Source organism: Choloepus didactylus, chromosome 24, assembly GCF_015220235.1.
Source record: "Choloepus didactylus isolate mChoDid1 chromosome 24, mChoDid1.pri, whole genome shotgun sequence".
In the NCBI taxonomy this organism is placed as follows: domain Eukaryota; kingdom Metazoa; phylum Chordata; class Mammalia; order Pilosa; family Megalonychidae; genus Choloepus; species Choloepus didactylus.
Window position 1 is genome coordinate 7050060 of NC_051330.1, and position 12685 is coordinate 7062744.

The following is a 12685-nucleotide window of genomic DNA, read 5'->3' on the forward strand; positions in this document are numbered from 1 at the left end:
GAATGCAATTGTAAAGTAAGGGATAAACTGGAGAACAGTGAAGTGGTGTCTACTAGATAGTACACAACCGGTCAAATCATGAAAAGACACAATAAAAAGCATGCCAGATGTTCCCACCATCACTACTTATTTTAAATTCACTTATGTGGCACTTACTGTGTGCCAGGTACTAGTCTAAGTAGGAGTGTTTATGTATTTCATTTAATCCTCATTAGAACCCTTTATGAAGGTCCTAATTAACTATCTCCTCCTCCTCCCCCCCATTGTCATTGTTACTGAAAACTTGTAGTAGAAAGCATTCTAGATGTGTTATTTGACAAACACCTGTATGCTTGCTAAGCTCGATGCTGTTCTGAGCATTTTGCAAATGTGAATTTGTTTACTTTCTTTCTCATATCAACCTTATGAGGTGGCTCTTTTGAAGGACTATTTTCATTCTATGGATGAGGGAATGGAGGCCCGGAGAGGGTAGGAAAGTTGCCCTCGTGTGCACAGCTAGTGCACGGCAGAAGCAAGCTCTAAACACGGCAGCCTGGGGTTTAGTTTATGGAACTGCCTTCTGCAGTGGGATAGTTCAAAACAGCCAATCAATGACCACTCTTCACAGATTTACTTATGCAAAGCATTATGAAAATTCACCTCTAGATTCCGGAAAGCAGACCTGAGGTTCTGGGGAGTATTTCTCCATTGCTGAAAGGACTCTTTCCAGTTTACCAAATATTTCTGGAGAGGCAGTCTCCATGGATTTCTTTAACATCAGGAGTAAGGAGCTTTCCTATTCAATTTGGGGAGTTTTAGACTTGATTTAGAGATGGATGCAAACGTACCACTGGAGGGACCACAGGTATCATTTGCTCCACGTGCTCATTTAGCAAATGGGGAAACTGAGTCCCAGTGATCTGCAAGCTGAGACCCAGCAGTGGGTTAACTTTGGAGTCTGGGCCTCAGCCCAGTTCTGCTGACTCAGGTCCAGTGTCTGTCGAACCGTGCCAATTTAAAATCCTCAAGAATGGAAAAACAGGCCTGGAGGAAAATAGAAAAGCAGGGTAAAAAGTATTACTGACTAAAATGTTATGTTTTTCATTAAGCATGATACGCAAACTTAACTCTCCATTTAAATTTTATGCACAGTTAATATTTATTTTATTAAGTTATAAGTTATGTGGTTTTTGTTTTTTGGGGGTGGGGTGGGGCAATGTTTGCAAAAAAAAATCTTTCACAGATATATTTTCACCATGATGGGTATTTTCTAAATTCAGACTTTCTGGGTTTAAAATCCTGGCTGCACTACTTCTCGGCAGCATTCCTCTGGGCAAGGATTGAAAATTTCTGCTCCCCCATTTTCTCATCTGTGAAATGGGATAATAATAATAGTGTTTGCCCCATGGGTCATTATGAGGATTCAAGGGTACAAATATCTGGAACACAGTTAGCACAGTTCTGGTCAATGAATACTTGCCAGAAAAACCCATTTGAAAAGTAAAAAAAGTATATTTTTAGCTTCTCCCAAATTCATTTGATTCTGATTTTTTTTTTTTTCTTTTTGGCATAGAACTGTTTTTAAATGGTCATATGATTAAAAATTCCAGGCTAGACTAAAAGTTGCAGTTGCATATTCCACTGGGAACTGACAAGTATTTGGTTTTCTCCCAGGAGATAATCTTTGGAGAGGCAGGATGCTGTGGAGGCTGATCCTGCTGGGTGTGTGGGTTGTCTCCAGGACTCAAGGTAAATATAACCAGAGCCTTCTGATGATCTGATCCTGGAGGATGCAGCTTAACTAAAAGACGAGAGACTAGACAAAATTAAGTTCGTTGGAGTATCTAACTTTTAGAACCTTCTCGATGTCATTTTAAAGATAACATTGATTGACTTTTTGAGTGCTTATGACATAAAGTGATTTACTTTGTAAAATTCAGGTATTAGAGGACAAGTACCCTTCTACCCTAAGAGACAACATTTTGCTGTGCATATTTTCAGCACTTTTACTATATGCCATTTAATACTTTATAATTTCTTTTTATTCCGTGAACAATAAATATCATAAAGATTTTCCCATGTGATGATTTTCTTACAACATGAATTTTAATGACTATGGTCATTCTTCAAAGGGATAAACTCTAATTTTTCTTTAGAACATTTCCCATTTAGATTCTGTTTTATTTTCACTAGTATAAATGATGCCACAACAAATATTGTTGGCAATAAATCCTTACAAATATCTGTGATTATATCCTTGGAATAAGTTCCAAAAGTAGAATTGCTGAGTCAAAGGTTTAAATTAACTTGAAGATTTATCACATATTGGCAAATGGTCCTATTGAACGGTTGTCCATTCATACTTTTATCAGTAACAACGTGTATTTTAAAGTTTTAATTTGCCAAGTATTATTTATGAAAATTTATGTTTTATTTAAACTTCTCATTCAGTTAATTATTTTGAATTATTTAAAGAATTATTATTTTGGTGAGATCTGGTAACTTTTCTTGCCAGTAGTTGAGATGGTGATTAAAAACCATTTATTTACAGAAGAATGATGCATTTACAGAAGAAGTATGCATCTCCTTGAGAATGATTTGAGACCAATCATTGCCTGAAGTTCTTACACATAGCATGCAACATGACTGGGAGAAGGTATTTTTACAAATTAGATACCAGCATAATTTTTTTAACTAAGAAGATCTCAATAAGAAAACAACTATAGCTTTCTGAAAATTCATTGATAGCTGGGATACATATCCATTTCTTCTCTAGGATTTTTTTTTTTTCCCTGAGCAATCCAACGGTGTAAGAGAGGAGGGTTGCAATTTAGCTTTAGATCTGCAAAGGAAGGACAGCAGAAATCAGTAGGGCTCAAAACCATGTCTGCTGCAAGACACAGAACTTGTGTCAGAACATAAATTGATGCATTGCCTCCCTCATCCGGAAAGTCTTGCCATGAAAAATGTCACCCGAACGAAACGGTTTCTGCTTAGTGACATCATTGATTCAGACACAAGCTCCTTGCCTTGTGGAGGATGGAAACTTAACTATGGGCCAGCTGCTCTTTGGGGGACCACACTTCGGGCAGCACTGGGATAAATCGTGGTTTTATTGAAAATATGGCACAGGCTGCCTTGTCAAAACAGGGAAGGAGGGACCTCATTAATTTACTTGCCTATAAAATTAAGCATTATTATTCTGATTCTAAGGAGAGTCTATCCTTGTGAGCACATGCCCCCCTCTTTGTTGATAAATCTCCTCTGTTGTTCCTTCCCACAGCTGGTGACCTGGATGAGGACACATCCTTCGACCTTTTCAGCTCCAGCAACATAAACAGAAAGACTATAGGTGCCAAGCAGTTTCGAGGGCCTGACCCCACGGTGCCAGCTTATCGCTTTGTCCGCTTTGACTACATCCCTCCCGTGACCGCAGATGACCTCAGCAGGATCATCAAGAAAATGCAGCAGAAAGAAGGCTTCTTTCTCACGGCCACGCTGAAGCAGGACCGGAAGTCGAGGGGCACCCTCCTGGCTTTGGAGGGCCCGGGCATCTCCCAGAGGCAATTCGAGCTTGTCTCCAATGGTCCAGCGGACACCCTGGACCTCACCTACTGGGTAGATGGCTTCCAGCACGTCGTCTCCCTTGAGGACGTGGGCCTGGCCGACTCCCAGTGGAAGAACATCACGGTGCAAGTGACAGGCGAGACCTACAGCCTGTACGTGGGCTGCGACCTGATTGACAGCTTCACCCTGGACGAGCCCTTCTATGAGCGCCTGAAAACCGAGAAGAGCAGGATGTACGTGGCTAAAGGGTCTACTCGGGAGAATCACTTCAGGGTACGTGCATCAGGGCTGTGGACACTTGTAAGGCTGAGGAATAAGCTTTTCTGAGAAATGACAAAATAGTGCATTTCTTAATGCAATGTCTATGATTGAGAGGGTGAAGCTTGGCCATGGAGAAACACCATACACACACACACACACACACACACACACACACACCCCAGGAGTAAACAGAGCAAGATGTCACCATGTGCATTTTCTTACCTGCACAGGTGGTCATTGACTTCCACAGATTGGGTATTGGTTTGACCATCCAGCAATCAACCCCATTGGGCTGATAACTCCAGACACATTTATTATAGCTGAAACCATGCTTTAATTCTTTTTTTAGTATTAAAGACAGGAGAACAAATTAATAACTCTCTCTAAGGGAAGGGACATAGACTGATGAGGTAATAGTTCTGTGTTCATTTCTGTTAAAATATATTTTGGAGGAGGATATTTCTAGTTAGTAAAAATGTGTTAAAAATGTTAGTACATTTTTCTCTTCCAGATGTGTGTGTGGGGGTGTGTGTATGTGTGTGTGTCTTTCGTAATATATATATTTAAACTCAGTTGAGTAAAAGACCTAGAGATGCTTGTTATTGAATTAATCCAAGCTTCATTAGGAAGCTCCATATGGCTAAACGTGATTGATCCAACTCCTGTAAAGAATGATTTATGGCTAAGGAATGGGAGAGATTTTGTAGACCCATTGTCTACACAGGACCATGACTGGATCAGTGGAAATCTCTAAGACAAATGCAAGCACACTGTAATCATCAGATCCCTGAGCAGAAAAAAAAAATAGCTTAGAATATCTGTCTCAACATGTTCAAAGGAGAAGATCTACCAATACTCATCTTGGGGACACCGTTATTCTGTAGAGAATACTTTCTTCTTCTAGTTCGTCATCTTCTTATACTAAACTCTGATTTTCTGTGTCCTGCCTAAAAATGAATTTCAAAAGTAACATATATTGGGGATAATCAATTATAGAGAGATTTCAAAGTGTTGAGTATAAAACATGGAAGAAAATATTCTATTTTAATATTACATTTTATATTTCAAAATCACATTTAACTAGGCATTAAAAGTGTATGTCTCTTGCTCCATTATTTGTTTGTGTATATTTGCAGGGCTTACTTCAGAATTTTTACTTAGTCTTTGAAAATTCTGTGGAAGATATTCTAAGCAAGAAGGGTTGCCAGCAAGGCCAGGAAAGTAAGTATATTTTGAACAATGTATTTAATTTCCTTTCTTGAATTTAACTTCTATGATGTGTATGTGTGTGTGTGTACATGTGTAACTGTGTGCTAGTGGGGATTTAAATAAAAATCTTTGAATAAAGTACCATCATTGTACTTGAGGGAGTTGCCTAGTCAATTTAGACATGTTAAAAATAGAAAATGATAAATTGCTTGAAGTTTTAATATTGGATAGATTTTAATAATCCAAAAAACTTCCCACTTTACAAGTCAAAGAATTCACTGGAATTTTAAATTGATTTAATGTGATTTCCAGCCTATCTATTTGTGAAGCTAATCTGTATAAGGTAATACCACAGACCTTTTGTCAAACCTGATTTATAGAAGTTTTCTTATTCTATCCTTAGTTATTGATACAGTCAAATTGTGAAAATCTATGCTACTTGAATCATCCATATATCATCTACATTGTCTGTTAATTACCATTTTGAATTATGTGTCCAACTATAATTTACCAACATCCTCTTGAGTGCTCAATTTATGAAAGTCACTCTGTCAGCCACCTTAAATGCAATATATTATTTGATCTTCAGAATAACTCTACATGATGGCTATTTTCATTGTCCTCATTTTACAAATGAAGAAACCAAGACTCACATAGGCTTTGCTAGCTACCAGATTTAATTATCTATTAAGAAGTTGGGATAATAATTGGTGTTTGAGAGATTCCAAAGCAAATGCTCTTATGTGCTACATGATTTCAGTTGTGGGATCCATTCATTAGGACAACGTGGTCCTTCCCATTGTAAATTATGGGAAACATACATTGTTCTTTTATGGATCAGCATGTCAGGAGTATGTAGGGTTTGATGTCTTTAATGCAAACTCTGGCTCTACCATCTAACGGTCTACTTCAGAGCCGGTAGTTCTTGTTCTGATTATTCAGTTCCTCTGAGATTCCTTAATATTTTCCATTTCCTTTGCCCTGAGCAAATTACTCCTCAGATTGCTCCTTGGCTTCAGCTCTGTCATGAGTTGACAAAGTTTAAGGATCTGTCTGTCCTTCAATCTAAGGCTGCATCTCTTTCAATCTGTTGGTTAAGATTTGAAGTAGAGAGCACTTTGAAGTACAAAGTAGGAAAAAATTAAAACAGTGTTTCTTGGCTGGACTGTCGAGGGATAAGGGACATTTTTATTCCCTTATATCACACATGCTCTCAATTCCAAACTCCTTGTTGGCAACAGCCGTTGTGGCTCAGGACCAAATCTTATTCCTTATCTTCCAGTTCCTGCTAAAATGCCACTCCACAATCCTCTTGAGTTAGGTCATTGCCCTTATTTGGGTACAGCCATTAAGATTGGTAAAAGCTCTGAAAAGGCCAAGACATTAAACTGACATGACTGTAATCCCATAGGGAAAGGTTCAATCCTACAGCAAAGGGAAAGAAAAAGAAGTGCTTATTCTTTGCCCTAACTGGAAGGAGGACCTTACCTTTATTTAAGTAAAGAAGCTAGAAATAAATTTAAGACATATGCTTCAGTTAGGCTGACACTTGGATAACCTAAGGTAGAGAAAGGAAAGAGAGACACTTTATCATCAGTGATAGGAGAACAGAAGGTGCCCTATCCTAAGTCTAATCCTAACTCTAACCTTAACACTGACATGACCCTGACTTTGCCTGTTATCTAAAATGTAATTGCCAACATCAGTGAGTCATCCTCTCTTGAGTAATATGTGCTTTGATATGAATTTTAAGTAATGCAGGGCTCTTCCCTAGGTACCTGGAGTCCCGGGGTGCTGTACTTTTGGGCACTTTTTGTTGTAGTTGCAATAAATTTGTTTCAGTCTGTTAGATTACACATGCACCCCCCCACACACATACATATGTATGTGCACTAATATATACAAATAAAATTTATGAAGAGAAAATATACCCTTAGAAATGCTCCTAATCACAAAAAATCCCGGTATCATAATTGGATGCAGGTTGAATTAAATTAGAGATAGATCATTAGTGGCATAATGAGTCAGTTATCATGCAGGTCAGTGGTTAAAACTAACCTATTATGTCAAACATAATTGACAACTTTATGCAAACAAGCACAGTTTTCTTTTTTCTGTTTTTTGTTTGTTTGTTTGTTTGTTTTTAGCAACATACATTCTAACAAATGTCGCATCCTTAGATATTTTCTGAACTCAGAGTTATGAGTCAACAGTACATGGAACTATTAAGAACAAATTAAATTAAATTAAAATGACTGGAAACCCTTAGTCCTTCTTACAGAAACAGACACATAAAAATCCAAATCAGTTGTCTCAAGATACAGAATAAGTATAGATTTATATACTTGTAAACCTTTTCTAAACTTTTCCTAATCTTAACACTATGTAATGGTTAACCATGGGTTTGTCTACCCAAAACACCTGGAACAGCAGTGTCTCATTTTTAAGTGCTTTGCAATAAAGTCTTCAATTGTTTTTCACTGGTCAGGTTGGATTTAAAGAAGTTGGGTCTGTAGAAACAGTTTGCTCATGAATTGATGCTCGGTAATGACACTGCTCTTTTTACTGTTATAAGAATTAGATTAACTTTGTAATGGTATGAAGTCATTATTATTTCATAACTGAAAATATTGACCAAAACACAAAAGAAAATGCAGTTTCGTTGGAAGGTTTTGCTACCAGGTCAACCTGAATTCATGACAGAAGCAGGAGGGAAACACCGAGATATACTAATTTTTGCTAAATTATTAGAGGAGCAAAAAAAATTAGCCAGGATAAGTCAAGGAATTTTTTAAATAAGTGAAAGTGAATTACCCTAAGTAGAAATCACTACATACATGCACACAGACACACACATACATACACATACATATGCACAAACATAAGCAAACACACACCCACATATATAAATACACATACACACATAATACATATATATACTAATGTGTGTATATATATATTACATATGTGTTTGTATGCTTATAGGCTTATATACTTATAAGCTAGATGCATATTGCAACAAGAATTTATGACCAAGTAAAATTCAGTAATGGAATTCCTGACAGAATTGTAGCATTTTAAAGTAAAAATTCAATAATGGAATGTCTGCAAGAAGGAAAACATTTACAATTTTGATCATTACTCCAGAGAGAAAACTGGAATGTGAATTATGAATAAATAAGACAAGCTCTTTCCTAGAGCCCTCGGCACTGGCTACCTCTAACAGGTCCAGCTTGATCTGATTATGACTTCTGTTTATGGACCTGCCCCAGATCAGTTTTGTGAATTATTTATCATAGCCACATCTCTCCCATGAACTAAAACTTCAGACGGTTTGGTACAATTTCTGAGGGAGTGAAAGATAGAATACTCAACACATCGGGGAATTGACACCAAACCCAGCAGAGAAATTGGCATGAACTTCAGGGAAAAGAAAGGTGAGGTCTCCAGGAAACTGGTTATTTGAGCATGAAGACAGCAAGACTTTGTTTTGATGCCGTACAAGGAGCATAAGAAAAAGGGTGTTTGGGGATGGAAAAGAGGGGTAAAAGAAGAGATGAGAGAAGTCATCAGAGTATATGGAGATTATGTGGTTGAAGAAACAGATTTATGGTTGGGATAACAATAAGAAATTGTCAGAAAGACAAGAAACTATTAGTTCTACCTAAGATACATTGTTCCGGTTTGCTAATGCTGCTGTTATGCAAAACACCAGAAATGGATTGGCTTTTATAAAAGGGGACTTATTTGGTTACAAAGTTACAGTCTTAAGGCCATAAAATATCCAAGGTAAGTCAGCAACAATCAGGAACCTTCACTGGAGGATGGCCAATGGCGTCTGGAAAACCTCTGTTAGCTGGGAAGGCACGTGGCTGGCATCTGCTTCAGAGCTCTGTTTTCAAAATGGCTTTCTCCCAGGATGTTCCTGTCTGGGCTGCAGCTCCTCAACAATGTCACTTTTAGTTGCTCTCGGGGCATTTGTCCTCTCTTAACTTCTCCGGAGCAAAAGTCTGCTTTCAAATGCTGTCTCCAAAATGTCTCTGTAAACTGCAGCTCCTCTCTCAGCTCCTGTGCATTCTTCAAAGTGTCCCTCTTGGCTGTAGCAAGCTCACGCCTTCTGTCTGAGCTTATGTAATGCTCTAGTGAACTAATCAAGTCCCATGCTGAATGGGCAGGGCCACACCTCCATGGAAATTATCCAATCAGAGTTATCACCTACAGTTAGGTGGGTCACATCTCCATGGAAACTCTCAAAGAATTACAATCTAATCAACACTAATATGTCTGTCCACACAAGATTGTATCAAAGAATATGGCTTTTTCTGGGGGACATAATATATACAAACTGGCACACACAACGCACATAAATCAAGGCCATTTCCAAGTGTGTAAGTGTTTAATGCCCTTTATATTTACTATAACTAAATTAAAATACTGCTTCACCAATAATCTATTCTTTAACCTCAAGAAAGTGTAGTCTTCTGGAATAATACGGACTGCTTTCTCAAAGGCAAAGGTCATACTTGGGAACAGGGAACGTTGACTCTTCTTGTTGGTCTTGGATTTAATTTAGCATTAAGCTACTCCAAAAACCAACAAGGGCTCATCCTCACCTCTGAGTACCAATTTACAATTCTAAGGTCAAACTCACCACCACCGTTTGCCACCTCTGGACCATCCCATTCAATGTCCTTGATGTGTCTCCCTGTCAGCTGAAGTCAACTCCATCAATGAAAACACAGAGACACTCCATCTCAGCCCTCATGTGACCACAGAGTACGTTGGCCAAAGCACGGAGAAAAAGCCTGAAGTGTGTGAACGCTCCTGCGAAGAGCTGGGCAAGATGATCAACGAACTCTCCGGACTCCACGTCATTGTGAACCAGCTCAGTGAAAACCTCAACAAAGTGGTAGGTGTCTACGGAATGAAGCAGGGCCTATAAGTGTAGATGTCTTGAATGAGACAGAATAGGTCCTTCTCAATCTACCTAAAGTTGTGTTGTTCTGGTGACTAAACATTTGCTTGTCTGAAAATGCATTGGACTCTATTTTAAAAGCAACTGTTAGTACATGGAAATTTATGGCAGGTTCTTCAGGGATGTTTGTTTCGTATGTAGGGGAATTAGAGGAAATTTCTGTAGACATTCCCAAGTATCCTATGAAAAATGCGGTCATGAGATAGATATTCTCCAAATTAATTCTGAATTTTGTGAGTAAATAAAACCCATAAATAAAATAAAAAATACAGACAGAGATTCATTTATTTAAAGGATTTAGTGTTGAGTGGAAAAGCTGAAGAGGTTTGAGAAGTCTAGCCTGTTCTTAAAGACAGAAGGCAGTTCAGAAGATGATACAAGTCAAACCCATTTTCCTCTTTACTGCATGTCGGAGAGAGAAAAATGTGTGCAAAGTGCTTTAAAGTGATTGATTAAAAGTTTAGTAAAGGGGAGCAGAAAGTAATGAGTTTCATTTTAGCCACATTATCTTGCGATGTCCAAATGGCTATGCTAAAGCATAGTAAAAGGTGATTATGATTTGTCCCCCAAAGGACATTAGATAGTTGATGTCAAGAGAGAAGCAATATAGGAAGTGGGAAAGAATAATGAAGAGAGAGAGACCTGCTTGTTGAGGCTACTGCAGAGAGAGGCTTTATTTAAAGTGTGTGTATATGTGTGCGTGGGGGTGGGTGGGTTCTGACTGGGTTTGCAAATAATACCTGATCCCCTGCCTCTGTTTCCATCCTTTTCTCCAAGTCAGAGGAGCTGCTAAATGTTTTCTGATTTGGGGAAGCCTAGAAGCTAGTGGGCAGAACAAGAGCCAGTCCAGTGTCCAAGGTCAGAAGTGCTGGCTCAAGAATGAAGCCAAGGATGGGGGGTGCACTTTCTGGAATTTCCCGGGATTGTACAGGGCATTGGGGCAGTAAGAGAAAGCAGAAATAATTGCAGCACTCATCCCTCCATCCACTCATTGATTTCCTGCTGAGTATCTAGTATTTACTGGAGGGGAAATTAAGAATATTAAGATATAATACCAGATTGTTCTGTTTGGTGGGCAATCTTAATGAAAGAAGTTTCTTCCCGGTATAAGTATGCCTTTGGAGCTTTCTTATTGAAGAAGGTTGCAGTACACAGCCTTGCTTTTAATTCCAGGGCATGTCAAGAACTATAGAGGGTTTCATCCGTGCGGTGCTGAAATACTGATTGTGTATGCACAGATCACAGGGGCCACCTGGGAAGAGAACTCAGAACAGAAAGGACGGGACAGGAGGAAATGAGTATGTCACCTGTCACCTGGCTTTTTCTCACTTTGAAAAGAGCTTTGAGGACAAGGTTGCTTAACATGGTGTATGGGGTTTAAGGAATTTGTAAACTCCCTGAAATTGCACAAAAAAGTCAGGGTGGGTAAACGTCTTTCCTTTTGTGTAAGAGAGAGCCCTGCCTTAAATCAGATTCCGAAAGGGTTCATTATTTCCCAAATTAGAAAGTACTACTTAGCGGGAAAAGTACCCACATAGCATTAGCTTAGAAAGAGGAAGGTAAACCACAGACATATTTAGGGAGCCTTGGTGTACTTTTCATTTATTTGTGTCTTTGTTTTTATAACTGTCTAATTTCCTCACTAGTCTGTATGCCCCAAAGAAATATGGATTATGTCTGCCTTTTTCCTTGGCATTGGAAAAAGTGGGCAGGAAAAGAGCCAGTCCAGTTTCAAAGGCCATAAGTGCTGGCTCAAGAAACAAGCCACTCATTGATTTCCTGCTGAGTATCTAGTATTTACTAGAGAGGAAATTAAGAATATTAAGATATAATTCCAGATTGCATCAATCCGAGGAGCAGAATCCATTAAATGAATAAGTAAAGGCAACATGCATTTAAGAATATGTATCATTTAGATGCTTATGAATGACTGGAGCCACAGTTGAGAAAACAACAGCAAAAAAGCATGGACACTTTCATGATGGTCTCAGTGATACGAATATATTTAACAGAAGGCTCTGCATAGATTTCACCATTGTCAACCTTTATTAAGCTCTACCATTCTCCAGGCAGGGTTGTAATACACAGCTAGTGGTTTCTACCACTTAACTTAGGAGGAACATTCTTTATGGATTAGCATTCTTTCACATCCACAAATGTGCTTGTTTATACTTTAAATGTTTAACTTAACTTTTCAGTCCAATGACAACCAGTTTCTCTGGGAGCTCATTGGTGGCCGCCCGAAGATGAAGAATATGTCAGTATGTTGGCAGGATGGCCGGTTCTTTGCGGACAATGAAACCTGGGTGGTAGACAGCTGTACCACCTGCACCTGCAAGGTGAGAGGCAAAGGCCTTTCTCTTCTCTGGTGTGGCAAGAAAGAAATGCACACGTGACCATTCCTCTTTTGCCGCCATTTAGCACTGGGTATAGCTTAATCATCTGAAAACTGGTAGTATGCTATTGCTAAATGTCAAATGTATTTAGACATGTAAGGAAACCTGAGTATGAGTCATGGACGTAGAAGCAGCAATGAAGGTGATTTAAATCAAGGTCTTTGTCTTGCACGTAAAGAAACCCAACTCCAGGGGGGTGAAGTGACTTGGCCAATGTCACACAGGTGTTTAGAGGCAGAGTAGACTGTACCCATGCCAGGTACTCCTCTAAGCCTGTGTGTAATTCTGTTAGGACATT

General features: G+C 38.8%; 1 protein-coding gene across 1 annotated transcript in view; it reads left to right on the forward strand.

The window, feature by feature from the left end:
• The window catches only part of THBS2 (thrombospondin 2), a 38212-nt gene that overhangs the window by 1415 nt on the left and 24112 nt on the right, over positions 1-12685 (forward strand). Inside the window, exons 2-6 of the mRNA XM_037817632.1 lie at positions 1654-1728; positions 3263-3819; positions 4944-5028; positions 9729-9925; positions 12190-12330. Of these exons, the coding sequence (XP_037673560.1) occupies positions 1677-1728; positions 3263-3819; positions 4944-5028; positions 9729-9925; positions 12190-12330 (1032 nt within the window). The 5' untranslated portion in view covers positions 1654-1676. The remainder of the gene's footprint in view (positions 1-1653; positions 1729-3262; positions 3820-4943; positions 5029-9728; positions 9926-12189; positions 12331-12685) is intronic.